The sequence below is a fragment of the Ambystoma mexicanum genome, chromosome 3p, assembly GCF_040938575.1.
Source record: "Ambystoma mexicanum isolate Mex_15411 chromosome 3p, UKY_AmexF1_1, whole genome shotgun sequence".
Lineage (NCBI taxonomy): Eukaryota > Metazoa > Chordata > Amphibia > Caudata > Ambystomatidae > Ambystoma > Ambystoma mexicanum.
The window spans coordinates 1,021,821,228-1,021,836,019 of record NC_090925.1 but is presented as its reverse complement, the minus strand read 5'-3'; the positions used below and the strand labels follow the sequence as shown (position 1 = coordinate 1,021,836,019).

Genomic DNA, 14,792 nt, shown 5'->3' with positions numbered 1-14,792 from the left:
GCCCTAGCCTTTGTTAGCGCCACCCATATATTCTAGAAGTTACCACTACATAGCACAGTAAACATACTTTGCCAGTGTGTGTTTTGTACAGCGCGTTTCCAAAACTTAAGCCACCACTTATAGTCTGTTTTAATCTGTTTCACACTTTGGAACATCTCAATTTCTGGGAGCTTAAAACTTCATACTGCCTGTATTTTCTGCTATTGCCTTAATCCACGCTTCAATGTCATTAGGACTAAGCAGACCCAAACCCTTACAGGCCTCACTTGGGAGGTTTGTTATGTACTCACCCACTTTATTTATTTGTCTAGTGGTCCAGCGTATGTATCTACCCCCATGATTTGGCAACATCCCGGCACCACCCCGAATCTTAGTGGCTCTGGATTGGAGGTTACGGGTAAGGGCCAAGATACCGTGGTCACTGCTATCATTACCAATCACGATAAGGTCAATGGCAGCAATAATACAGGGGTTATTCCCAAAGTAATAATCCAACATTGACTGGCTATCATTACCAGTCCACGTATTGTTATTACCTGGGATATCATCCCTTGTCTGGCCATTTAACATTGCCAAGTCCGAAGTTCTCAGGAACTTAATCCACTTCTTACCCTTTCCATTGTTTTTACCTAGCACAATTCTACATTGTTCAACCACAATTCTGTAAAGGGCACCTGGAAATGTATCTACACAATTGGCGCTAAGGTCTCCTCTCAACAAGACAAAGTAATATGCAGCGGACCCACTGCTCACAGCTATAACCTCTTCAAGCAAGTCAAACATCTGTCCCATTTTACCCAAACCTTGAGGGGAGTAGGTATTTATAAGCAGCATCTTCCATTTCTTTCCAATAGAATAGGAACAAGGCTTGACCGTCAACACATTATTCCCAACTGTCACAGGAAGCACACTATGGGAGCAGATTTTATGGCTCACTCAAATTACGAGACCCCCAAAAGGGCATCCCCTATAGCCTTTGTTTGCAAATGATTGGTATAGATGAAAACTATCCAACATTAGGGGACAGTCTAACCAAGTCTCCTGCAACAGGAAGACATCCTAATCAGCCAGGACCATACAGGTCCCCTCTGCAGCCAATAGATGGCTAAACCCCCAACTGTTCCAACTAGCAATCTTTAAGGGTCAATACGACCCTGCCTAGAGTCCCTCAGGGGCAACCTTTTCCTGGGGTATCATCACCCACTGTATGTCTTCAAAACCTGGAGAGGGCTTCACAGGGGCCACAGGTAGCACCACCATGTTTGTCCGAGAACCTGTCATTGTAGTGGGTAACTTTCCCTACCAAGTTTGCTCCCTACCTATAAGGGTCTAAACACCTAGAGGAGGTGTGTAGCTCACGACACACAGTGAGTTTCAAGCCTAAGCAGAACAAAACATCAGAATTCGCACACAATAGTTAAACTATAAATGGTGTGGCAAAGCGTATCAAAACTCCATTGGTGGGGCCACCCCATTTAGGCAGTTCTAGTTGGACCATGTCAGTGGAGGAGATTGTGGATAACCATGAAGTGGATGGCCAGAGTCAGAGAAGGGTTGATTTACTCCAAAATGGGCTTTGTTCTGTGGGCTGGATCGCCTCCAATTTTGCTGAAGTTTCAGGCCTTATAGGGCTCATCACTCTAGTACCAAAAATTGCACTGTACAGGCCACATAGCATAGGGACTGCCCCAGGCGCTGTGTATCACGCACAAAGGTAATGCCCCTGTAGCTTTTGCTAGCATGGGGGAAACCCTTATATTTATGTACTGGTGTTGCTCAGTAGTGGCCTTAAGCATGTTCTGGGTGCACAGGCCAGTCGTAGTAGAGGGCAATTGTCCAGAGTAACTGTCCGAAGATACCACCAATCTATTCCTGCCTCTTTCTGTGTCAAGACCAAGAGCATAGCCCACCTAGGCATTGCACAAAGTAGGTACACACTTAACAACAATCCCCCTGTACAGGGGGCCTTTTAAAGTCGCTGTCTGCCTGCAACCGTCTGCCTGCACTCTGTTGATAGTACACGCTTTCCTAGATATTTTCTTACAGTCATCGCTAACGGCAATCTCCTGTGTTTCGGGGCAAGTAGTATGATTGTCTAGTAGGTTGAACCCCGGACCCAACAAAAGACCTCACAAGGGTAGAGGGTTTGGGTACCAGGGTAAGTGATTTCTCCATTATTGAAATCTCTGCACACAGCGCTTCGAGGGCGTCCTCCTCATACCCTGCAGCAATATTGACAGAGTCCTGGGAATTCCAAGACACCTCAGACACATCTGGGGAGTCAGTAATCGTCGTTACTGGTGCACCCCTTGCCCTGGGGTCACAGCAAGAGTAATGACCCGGCATCATAAGCATCTTTGCCCCAGGGGGGGGGGCGTTTGGAGCAGCTAGCGTGTCCATAGAAGTCTGGGTATAAGCAGAGCTAAATGTCCTGTGTTCCACATTAACTTCCAGTAGCATTGTGATCTTTAGTTTTTACATCACATTGATCTGAGGCAATTACTGAGCATACTGCCAACAGCGCATCCAACTTGGAGGTGAGCTCATTGAAGTGAGGTGTAAAATGAACAGCTCCAAGAACGGTGCCCTGGTCGATCCTTTGCCCAGTAGTCTCAGAGTTGTAGCTAGTTACTCCAACTGCCTCCATTGCCTGAGCCAGGACAACCAGCTTCGGGCTGCTGGACAAGTTGGTTAAATTGTCAGCTCTGGCAGAGTGGACGTTACTTTGAGGGTTGCCTTGCAAGGTCATACAGAGGTTAAGTAATGAGCTATTGATGTCCAGGTACTGCATGGAACAGGATAGTTAATCGCTACTCTCACCGTCAATGCGCAGCAGAGGCATGACAGTTTTCTTTATACAGGTATTCATCTCAGAAAACGTAATCCCCTCATTACAGAGTCAGGTAATGCCCCGGGACCCATAGTTACAGGCCAGAGTGAAGCGAGGGCCTTAACAAAGGCCCTGTGGTATTACCTGACTCGGTTATGCCCCTGCGGCTCGGGGATTATTGCTATTAGTACCCTGGCCTGCAAGACCGGGGTCCTACTAGCATTTTTTCAGAATAGAAAAAAAATGTTTCAAAAAATGGCTCCCAGGAAAGGGAAAATATGTTCCCTTTCCATGGTGGCCATCGGGAGTGGATGTGCTGGGGATAGAAGTATTCCAAGCATGTTTGCTTCCGAAAAAGAAAAAAAAAAAGGTAAGTGGCGTTAAGAGAGCGGGGTGTGGATTTTTGCAGGCGAGGGGTAGGGGGAAGAAGAAAGAAAACGCTTGCCTGAATCCCTGGTGGGGGAAGATGGCAGCCTCCAGCCATGTGGAGGCTAGGAGCAGGGATTGACCCATTTTGAGCCTCCTCATTAGCTGAGGGGCTGCCACCCCCCGCCTGTCCCCACCGGAGATGAAGATTCGAGGGATTCTGCGTGGGGTATGGACCGGGCGAGAGCCAATCAAATTGTATCTAACAATCTGATTGTCTCTCGTCGGGTACTAATGAATATTAGTAACCAGACCCGGTGCATTGGGCCTCCAAGCCAATCGGGGTGCTTGGAACAGTGGCTATATTTCAGGGTGCTGCCCACGTTCTGAGCCTCCTCAGAAGCAGAAATCTGCCATTTTTCCTGCCAAACAGTTCAGCCCTTAATCTGCAAAAACACAAGTGTTTGGGGTTCATTTCACACTATGCCATAAAATATGCAGTGTAAACTGCTACACATTGTACTGCATGTCCTAATTAAAATCTATGGAGTCAAATATGTTAATATTGGCAGACCTTTTTTTGCTCACACTTTTAACAGCTTGTTACTGCAAATTGTGACAGTTACCCTCACCAGATGACCTAGATTGATTTGTGTTAACGTTTCTGACAATTCAATTTCTTCATTTTGTACTGCATACCACTGTATATGTATTGAGGATATTTGTGCAATGGTACATCTCAGAATAAAATGCTCTATGAAAGTTGGGAGATTCACTTTGCAGCTGCATAGTGACACACTTGCAGGCTGCATTAGTTATACCAGCTAGACAACCAATAGGCACAACCAACAAAACACAGAACAAGTTTGCAAACTTATTCTCTCCAGATGGTTTGGACTGCAACTTACATCAGCTCTAGCCAGCATAGTCAATGGTGATGGTCCATAGGAGTTGTAGGCAAAATCATCTGGAGAGCCCCCCTTGCGGACCCCAGCAATAGTGTGTCGTATCATCTGTTGTTCCAATAAACAGTCTATTCCATTGTCAACAGCTGGGCTGTGTTGCCTGCTTATTGTGCTCATTGGCAGTTGCTTGGCATCCCCATAACGTTTCCTCTCTTTTTCAGATTACCTACAAAGCCGTGGGCTCCCTGGATCCCAGTGTTGACCTCACCAGTCAGCGGGGAAGGGTCTTCAAATTCAGGAATGAAACTCACCACCTCTTTGTGGGCTTGTACCCTGGCACCACCTACTCCTTCACACTCAAGGCCAGCACGTCAAAGGGCTTTGGACCCCCTGTAACTACACGCATCGCCACAAAGATTTCAGGTGAGTGCCCAGATGCACGGGTAGCCTCCTCATTTGCCAAGCCATGAACCTTGATTCAGAAGCTGGGCAACTCTCACATCCTAAATCCTCATTAGGAATTTGCTGGTCGGGAAACAAGGGTGCCGGTAAGCTCACCGGCACCCTTGTTTCCGGATCGACAAACTCTGAGTCTGCCTGCCGTGGCTGCTGATCCCAACAGGCTGACCCTGTCGGGCGCAGTGGTCATGGTAGGCTGACTTTTCATGGAAGCATCGGCACCGTTAGCAACGGTGATGGTGCTCCCGTGTCCCCACTACCACAGAATACTATTGGACTCTGTGGGAATGGGGAACAACATTTTACCGGCTCCTGACTTCCCAGCTGCCGGACTTGGAATAGCCCGTTGGCACCCGGAGGTCACGCGCCAGTAAATTATTCTGAGTCAGGCGGCACCTGCCGGTAGCACCGGCAGGGTTCCCGCCGAACTCGGAATGAGGCCCATTGACTCTTAAAGAAATAGTGCTCTATGAATACAAATACCACATGGCAGAATTCACTGTGTACTAATATCACACATTATTTGGATGTAATATATTTTATTTTGGGAATAGTTTGAGTATGAACCTAGCACTGCCCGTCAGGAGATTTTACACGCATATACTGTAGTGTTAGGGGGCAGAGTCCTTAAAACTTAACATTAACATTTATTACCAGCTTACTAATATCATGGAGAATGTAACATGTACGGTAGTGAACATGTAACAGAGCTGAATGGCAGAGGGCATGTGGCATGTGGGGGGCTGTAATGAGTAATTATCAAGAGGGATGGCAAGGTCGGGCGTGTTCCGGAGGCTGCGCACCACAGGGAAGATTCTTGACTTCTTTGCAGAATTTCATGATGCTTTTAGCGAGTCTGATGATTGGGAATATGAAGAAGAAGCCGACATAAATCTGAATATGGAAAGTGTGACATGTAGTTTACATGTTAGATTGCGTTCAGAGTTCCATAAGTGAATAAACCAAGGGCTTCTGGTAAGAGACACAGGGCCAGATTCATGGGATTTCTTTCTCGGTGCAAAGTGACTTTGCACTGCTGAAAAGTGACTTTGCACTGCCGACATGATTCATGGAAATGTGCAAAGTGTGTTTTTGCAGTGCAAGGTCAGTACAAAATCATTTTTGCAGTACAAAATGATTTTGCACTGACTTTGCAAAGCAAAAATACACTTTGCACAGTTCCATGCATTAGGGTTTGTGTCGGCAGTGCAAAGTCACTTTTCAACAGTGCAAAGTCACTAAGAACCGTGCATCTAATTCCATAAATCGGGCCCACAGTTAGTAGAAGACAAATAAAGAAAGTGGCATGGTGCATTGTGCATGGCTATGCTGCTTGAGAGAGTCCCGATGCTATTTCAAATCACCATGGGCCAAGCTCTTAGTGGAGGGCAGTAGGCTAGAGGCCGGGAGAAAGAGAATGGAAAAGAGGGATGAGTTACGTGAGGGCGCAGATGTGGGCATACCTCTCTGTCTGTCTGTAAATCCTTCGGAACAATTGATGTTCTAAAGTATTTCTACTGGAAATGAATAGGACACCTGTTGTACCAAACCAGGGCTCTTAAAACTCAGAACAGCTTGATGAATCAACCAGGATTAATTAATTTAGTGTTGGCATATGCGTGACAGACATAACTCTGCAGCACAGCCGCCTGCTTGATCACAGGGGCAAGGACGTTTGATCCTATTAAGCCCTCTTCTTTCAGCAATGACCTGCATTTCACGTGTGCATCCAATTCAAGCTTGCCTTTATTCCTTTCAAGACATTGGCCCTCATTACGACCCTGGCGGAAAGTGACTGACCGGAACGCCACAGCGTAAATAGTGTTTCCGCCATTGCACGATGGAGCAAAGTCCGGCCCATTCCGACCCATCGGGCACGAGCACCACGCCATGGCGGAAGTGCAAAGTCCGCGATGGCGGAAACGACCCCAAAACGGCCCACACCGCCGCCGTACGGCGCCCTAGGTGCAATACCGCCACCCCTCTTAGCGGACACCGCAGTGAGCGCCAACCGGAAAGTACGGTGACCGTAAATATACGGAAACGGAAGTAAAAACATGGGCCCGGAACGGGAAACATCCCGCCGTACACCTATAAAACCACTAAAACCACACAACCACTAAAAACACTACCCCGAGACACACCCCAACCCGTCATCCACCCTAGCGAAACCAAGAAAAATGGGAAAAGCAGCGAAGAAAGCGTGCGACCGCAAGCGGCAGGTCCACTTCTCCCGTGAGGAACTCACCGTGCTAACAGAGACCCTCCAGGAGAATGCTGCCGTCGTCTTCTCCACGCAAATGACCAGGACGGCACTTGCGAACAAGAAGGCCATATGGGCTCTGGTGGCACAGCGTGTAAGTGCGGTGGGGACCGCACCCCGCAACCCACAGCAATGCAGAAAGCGATGGGACGACCTGCGGATACGCGTCCGCAGCATACTATCTGCCAACCGCAACATTGCCACAGCCACCGGGGGAGGTCCTGAATCACCCATCAAGTTGACCCCCTGGGAAGAAATCTGTGCCTCCACCATCGGAATGGAGAGCATCGAGGGAGTCGGAGGGATGGAGAAAGGAGTGCAGACATCCGAAGAATCAGGTAGGTGTCCCAAATAAAACAATGCTAAAACCACAATGTCCAATCATCTGAAGTACCATGTGTCCATATAGTGCAACAGAAACACATGTCCAGGAGACCGTCCACACACATCGGCCTGATAGCGCACTTTAAAACCACAATAAATACATAAATAATTAAAAACCCCTAAAACACCCACTACACGTGCAGCAGGCACACCCTAACTGCAGGCTGCCAAACAACTGCACCCTCACTCCACACACAAATGAAACCACCTCCAAGGCCCCGACCCAAATCACCCTCAGGTACCACCCCAATGCATGTGATACAATGCCATTCCAATACCCACAGACCCATCAATAACCTCGCCCTCCTTTACTCCACCACAGGGTCCGATCCAAACGACGAGCTCCAGGACACCCCTACCAGCACACCTGCAAAGAGGGCCAAGACCAACGGCCAAAGACCCTCCACCTCAGGTGCACGGATCAAGACACGGCAGCAGCACAAATCAGGTGGCAGCACAGAGGAGGGAACATCAACAGGCACCCCAGCAGCCAGCATGGCCACACCACCACCACCACAGGTCCCCCCAACGGATGCCACAGAAGGCACTGCCTCTGGTGGCAGCAGCACCATAGGTGACACCCCATTGATGGCAGCATGCTCCGACACAGAAAACGGGGATGTCGAAGTCAGATCCATCCATGACCTGTCCCAATCCCCCTGTCTGTCCCATCCCGTACAACATGAGGATACCACGCAGGGGCACCCACAAGACGACGACTGGCCATCCCCCCCAAGCCCTGTGGCAAGGCAACATGAGGACAACAGCCCCTCTGTGACACCCCCGCAAATGGCCATGGCCCAGCAGAGGCAACAGTCCCTCGACCAGTCAATCGTGCAACAGCAGCAACTGGCCACGCTCCTCAAGGACCATGCCGATGAGTGTGGGGGCACTAAGGCAGACATAGAAACATCAACCGAGACACTTAGGGCAGAAATGGAGAGAAGCACCAAGACACTAAGGGCACAAATGGAGAGTAGCACCTAGAGCCTGAGAGTCCAAATGGAGAGAAGCACCGAGAGCCTGAGGGGGGAAGAACTGCATGCGACGTCCAAAGACGTATGTTCCGAACTTGCCGCTGTGCGCCGTGTGCTCACTGAGCTCTCACAAACACTCAGGGACATGCATGGACGTGAGCAGGCAGAGACGTCATCCGTCGCAAGTTCCGTCCAGGGCAGCCCCCAACGTAGATCTGGGAGGAACCTGCGCTCCACAGCCAGGGGTGCCCCTGATACCCGGAGAGGGGGCTTGTAATTGCGACAGCCCACTGACAATGAGCATCTTTGGACACTGGTGTTCGGGGGGAGGCAGGAGGGTGGAGGGGGTGTGTTGGGCTCACTTGGGTGGCGGGTCGATAGGGTGTTCAATATGATATCACACATGCCATAAACAGTACACGAACAACCAATGAGATGTGTGGACAATGATCTTTGTGTACTAGGCCATCATAGGCGTACAGTCCATATTGTGCATGTCCCAGACGCACACAGTGCCACGAGTACCGTGTCCATGTATCAGCCACCAGGCGTGAGTGCTAGAAGCATGCATCTATGATATGCTGACGAATGTCACGGCCCTCCTGTGCCTCGGGGACTCCTTGAGGTGCTGCCACATCCCCACCCTCATCATGACCATCTTCAGGTGCTTGCAGTTCTGCGTCAGGGGGCATGGGCACATTTCTACGTACGCACATGTTGTGGAGCATGACACATGCCATGACCATCTTTGCAACCTTCTCATGGCGGTACAGGAGTGCCCCGCCAGACCTGCTGAGGCAGCGGAAACGACCCTTCAGTAGGCCGAATGCCTGTTCAATGACTACACGGGTACGTGAGTGGGCATGGTTGTAGTCCTCCTCGTGCTGGTCCCGTGGGTTCCGGACTGGTGTGAGGAGCCATCTCTTCAGTGGATATCCAGCATCACCTGTATGTGGACGATAAACGGATTATGTGGAATGCCATTGCTACGTACGCACCCCCCCCTCCCCTTCCTGCCAGGTCATTGCCGAATCACATACCCCACATTATCATGCATGTAATGAGACTCACCGAGTAGCCAGGATCTGTTCCCTGCGTGTCGCTCCATGTAGCGTGGTATTATAGAGTTCCTCAAGACCATAGAATCATGGGTTGATCCAGGGAATCGGGCACAACAATGTGTAATGATCCTGTTGGAGTCACACACCATTTGTACATTCAGGGAATGAAATTGTTTTCGGTTGCGGTACTGGGCCTCCATGGCATGTGGGACGACCAATTCCACATGGGTGCAGTCGATGGCACCAATGCAACCCGGTATGCCGGCAAGTGCATGGAATCCCACTTTTGTGTTGGTAATTTCCTGCTCCGAGCGTGGTAGGGAGATGTAGTCGTCTGCGTGCTGCAGGAGGGCATCGAGCTCTTGCAATAGTGTCCGTGAGAACAGTGGCTGTGAAATGCCATGCAACTGTCCGACTGTGTGCTGGTAGGTGCCTGTGGCCAGAAAGTGGAGTACAGACACCACCTTCAGTAGGGGTGGGATGGCGGTTGGGCTATCTATCATGCTGACAAGGTCAGCCTGTGTCATGTCCACAATGGCGGTTATGGTGTCCCGGTCCAAACGGTAGAGGGTGTGGATCTGCTCAGCAGTGAGGTCGAACGGATGTGCTCGGAGGCGTGGGATTGCGGGCTGCCTGCGTGGTGGTAGTGGCTGTGCTGGCGGCCCTTGCTGGCCCTGCCTTGGCCTCCTCCTCCTCCTGTGTCCCCTCCGTGCGGCCGGTTGTAGTTGGTGTTCGTCCTCTTCTTGGAGTCAGAGTACTTGCAGTGCTATCAGGTCCCCCATGGCCAACATCGCGAGTCCTGCCGGTAGCATTTCGGAGTGGGTGTGGTTGTGGGAGGTGACTGGGTGTGCAATTTATGTGTTTCCAGGCTGTATGGCCTCCACCTGTGGTGAATCATTCCACCTGTGCAAGCTGCTCTCCCCTTTGGCCAAGCACGTCCCGCACACAACGCTGCAATTCGAGTAATGGCATGTATTTGTACCCGATGGCCGTGTAACATTTGTTGATATGTACATTCGGCTATTGTCCCATTGCTTCACATACAATCTTTGCAGTCGCGAACAGACTTGTGAAGGGTCAGTGGAACGTAGTACTCGAGTAACGGTGGGCCCTCATGCATCACTGTACCGAGTTGCACCGACGGGCGGGGCGTCCCATTTGTGGGTGAAGGCAGTTGCCATTTTCACACACAGCCGCACTGGATGGATTAATTTGTGATTTCAAACGGCCACAGATGCCTTTCCGACGTGATGTTGCAAATGAGGAATTCGAAGGGCGGCGCTTTCGGTTGTCAGCTAGCGGCGAGGAGATGCCCACAGGTCTGACTGCAAATATAACGTTCTATTGTTCAATGTCCTTGAGACAGGGGCCATGGCGAGGATGCAATGATTGATATGAATAGTTTGGGATGCGCAATAGCGACGTGGGCGATGAGGCCGGTCGTTCCCAAATACATGTTACTTCACAACACTGGAATTACGGGCTGGGGCACTGTGGATTTAGCAGGCTGCATAACGCACAGACTCAATGGATATTTCTAATGTCATGTGAGTAAATATTCCTTGCGTTTTTATACCGGGATGAGGGAATGATGAATGGATGCATGGGCAGATGATTTGATACAGAGTTTGCCATGTACAGGGCTTCTTGGAATCTATCCGCCTCCCCTGCGCTATGTGATGCAGGGCTGCCATAGTGGGACCATCGTCTCTCTGGCCTTGTTGAGCCCTCCCTTTCTCGACGCGCCTTCAAACACTTGTGTCCATGCACGTTAACATTCCCATCTGATGCATTCTGTTTTGACAGACGCATGCACAGGTACACTCGTTTGTGATGGTGTTTACACCTCGATATAGATGGTTATGAGTCGCAAGTGGTTTTGGGGTGGTGATGATCCTTTGGAGTGGGCTAGCATGCGTATGGCTGTGGATTTAGTGTGATCATTGAAGTGAGTTGTTCGAATGTAGTTCTGATGGCCATTCTGTTCTTTTTCTTTTCTTTTGGTTGACAGGTATCTCCTCCCCTTTTGCCACTGCCATCTGTATGCCACTCCTGCAGATGGCTTTTACTCCCGACACCTGCTGCTTCGTGTTAATCAGTGGAGCAGCATCACGATCTTATGGGACGATCGCCAATGGGCCACATGCCCTTACGCAGTACTAGTGGCTCGGAGCAACATTTCGGCCTTTCAGCTGGACTAGTGCCTCCCCATTGGGACGGCCCTGCGGTTCTGTGCGCTTCCATGTTGCCTTTTCGTACGTGAATGTGGCTCTGTGTACCATGATGGAACAGGGCGTCACACAAGTAGTAGCTGGTCATTTCTTGCGGATGCAGCCCACAATGGTGTAATGTGTTTTGGAGTTCATGGCCTAATGGCTGTATGGGCTTGGTGATTTTGTTGTGCATTAAATTTCTATTCTGATATGGGCCGTGTTGCGTTCTTCTTTGAGAGTGATGTGGCATATTCCTGTTTGGGGAGCGATGTATTGTGAGGAGATCTGCATTGGGTTCCAGATTCGGAGTTTAGTTGCGTGGTACTGTGCTGGGCGCGTTTGCCTGCGAAGACCAGTGAGGTCAGGGATGGGGGGCTGCCAATATGACAGTTTGAATGTTGTCATGCTCAGGGGCGGGGGTTTGGGTTTTGTGTGACAGATGCCGGTCAGCCAGGTGGACTGGTGGACTGATGCGATTTTCGGAATATTGCTGGTCACAGGTGCCTGTGTTTGCGTGCGTTTCGGGGGGGGGACTGTGGTCATGTCCATTGGAATGGCTTCTGTATTCGTGCCATCTGTGCCCTGCAGCTCCCATTGGCCCCTCTTGTGAATCTTTTGTTCGTTGGCATGCATGGGTGACTTGTACATTTCACTGGTTGCATTTGTGACTTCATTGCACCTACGGGGAGTTGTACTTTGTGGCCAGGGAGCGGTGTACAGGCACTCAGTGGGGCCGTTTACGGTTGATTCGCGATGCCGTACTTCTCACCATGGCGGATTGGTACTTTCCGCCGTGCTTGATGGCGTTAGGTACATGTCCGCTAGGGTCGGAATTCGCGTACCCTTGCGCCATGGTGGTATTTACGGTTTGGCATGGCGCGCGCGCGCGTACTTGGTGCAGTTAGCGTTGGCGTTCACTGCGGTGTCGCTAATGGCATCGTACTTTGCGGTGACGGGTCGTAGTCGCACCGAGCGCTATTCGATGGCGGTATTGCATTTCCGCCATCATTTTTCGATTTCCGCCAGGGTCGTAATGAGGGCCATTGACTTCTCAACCTGGGAAATTGTCAGGTAGAAACTTCAGATCACTTCTGATTCTCGGAAGTCTGTTGTCAACGAGGTCCTCAAGTAGGATATTCTTTCATAAACTCCTTCTCCACTAGGCTCTATCAAGGCTTCCTCTGCTGCTGCCCTGCACCTTCCAAATGCATCAGGGAACATATAACAGAAACCTTGCACTAGGGCAATGTTTTCTCAAGTGATAATTGCACCCGCAAAAGTGCAACGTTTCTGTAATGCCACCCTAGATGTGTCGTACCCACTCTCACTCTGCAAACTACCGAAGGCACATGTCTCTGTTTTTCTCTCTGCTTAAGTGCTCATTTTTATGCTTTCTAGCAGAGCTCTTCCTTCTGTTGACAAGCAATATCTTTTTATTTTTTATTGTTGTTTTCTTTTCCTGCTTGTTTCCGTTTGTTTTGTGATATTAAATACTGAATTGTGTCTGCATTTTGCAGAGCACCCCAGCGCCTATTGAATTTAGTTCAGTCTCTAAAAATGAAATTCATAAACAGACAAACAAACAGTTAATTGCAAATATATCAATTTCTATGCCATATCTCATATGGTTGACGCAGCATACCTTAATAGACAATATTCCTTAGAAGGGTGCAAGACCTAGCCATCAGGATTGCCATTTGACTGACTACATTTTTATCAAAGAGCAACATCTTCCATGACGGCTACTTCCATTTAGTTGTGACTGTTACCCTCTCAAGGCCACTTCATTAACTGCCTTTATTATCCTTCCTAGTAAGTATGTCACGTGATCAGTGTACTGCTTCCATGACCATCATATTGTACATTGAAGAAGAATCAGGCGATATTTCTTGTAATCTGTGCGGCTCGCAGGTGCCGTTTTTCAGGCCGGTCGTGATTTGATTGCTTTCTCTCTCACCCTTATGCTACTCGATGCTCCTGCTAGCTTTGCTTCTCTTTTCAAGTGTCTATGGAGTAATGGGCAGATTGGTTTGGTGTGTCCAGTGAAAAAAATCACTGTCAATCTTCCAGTGGTATTGTAGTTAACTGCTAGAGAAATGGGGATAGGCTTTTAGGGGTTCTAAATCGTTCTATCTACAAAAAAAAAACTTTAAAAGAAAACCTTACATTCCTGTTCCTTTATCTACATATTATATGTGATCAAAGGTTTTGCAAAGGTGTTCAATGTATTAGCACCTACAAAGGGGATTACCCCTATCCCCTATGTAACCTGTAATTGACCATCGTTTTATAGTGTGCCTAGTACTGGGAGTTTCTAATTGTTGGGGCCTGAGGCAGAGCAAGCATACCCAACATGGCCACTAGACCTTAAGATAGTTTATCATTTTTGGGTATTTGTTCAATTACACCAACACTCTGTCACATCCCCCTCTGTAGCAAAAAAGCACTCTAACCCATTGTGTATACCACTGATGTACCGGTGGAGTAAGCCTGCCAACCGGCTCAGTTCCAGTCACATGGTGGAAAAATGACCCGGAAGGAAACGGTCGGAAGTGACATTTGACCCGGTTTCTGAAACCAAAATTCTTTACCTGGATGTATATCCATACAGATCTCAGAAGAGAAAACGTCTAACCGAAAGTAATGAAATCTAGATTGGCGGCAAAGAACAAGTTACTTTCTTACCTGGTAACGTTCTTTCGATGGGATGGTCCGACGACGTATTCCATATCTATGACATGTAATCAGCACAGCTGTGCTGCTTCGGAAATTTTTTTCGGCGTCTGCATCCTGCGTCGATGACGTCGGCGCGCCGTCGTCGAGGACCTCCTCTGACGTCTGACGTCATCCGATGTGATAAGTAGGACGCACGACGCCAGTAGCCTCAGTTGTAGTTTTTTCCCCCAGAAAGAAGTGTGACATTAGCCAACTGCCAGTCAAACACAAAGCCTTGCGGAACGTAAGCTGCAATCGCAAAAGAAATTCTGCAGCGGGGAAGGCAGGGCGGGAGCGATATGGAATACGTCGTCGGACCATCCCATCGAAACAACGTTACCAGGTAAGAAAGTAACTTGTTCTTCGAGGGGATTGGGTCCTCCGACGCATTTCATATCTATGACAGACTCCCAAAGCAGTACCAGAGCAAGGAGGAGGGAAAGAATTTAGAATCAAAATTTAGAATAGCCAATCAAATAGCAGAGCAAAGGACCGCCTTGCCAAAGGCCAGATCCTGTCCCCGGATGGAATCGAGGGAATAGTGACGTACAAACGTATGTACTGAAGCCCAGGTGGCTGCATCACAGATGTTGCGAATAGGAACACCCCTCTGCAGGGC

At 49.2% G+C, this 14,792-nt stretch overlaps 1 protein-coding gene across 19 annotated transcripts in view; it reads left to right on the top strand.

The window, feature by feature from the left end:
* Positions 1-14,792, top strand: part of PTPRT (protein tyrosine phosphatase receptor type T) — a 2,174,878-nt gene that overhangs the window by 1,557,229 nt on the left and 602,857 nt on the right. For all 19 annotated transcript variants that reach the window (XM_069652359.1, XM_069652348.1, XM_069652364.1 and 16 more), the window contains one exon: positions 4,323-4,524. In XM_069652359.1, coding sequence (XP_069508460.1) covers positions 4,323-4,524 — 202 coding nt within the window. The remainder of the gene's footprint in view (positions 1-4,322; positions 4,525-14,792) is intronic.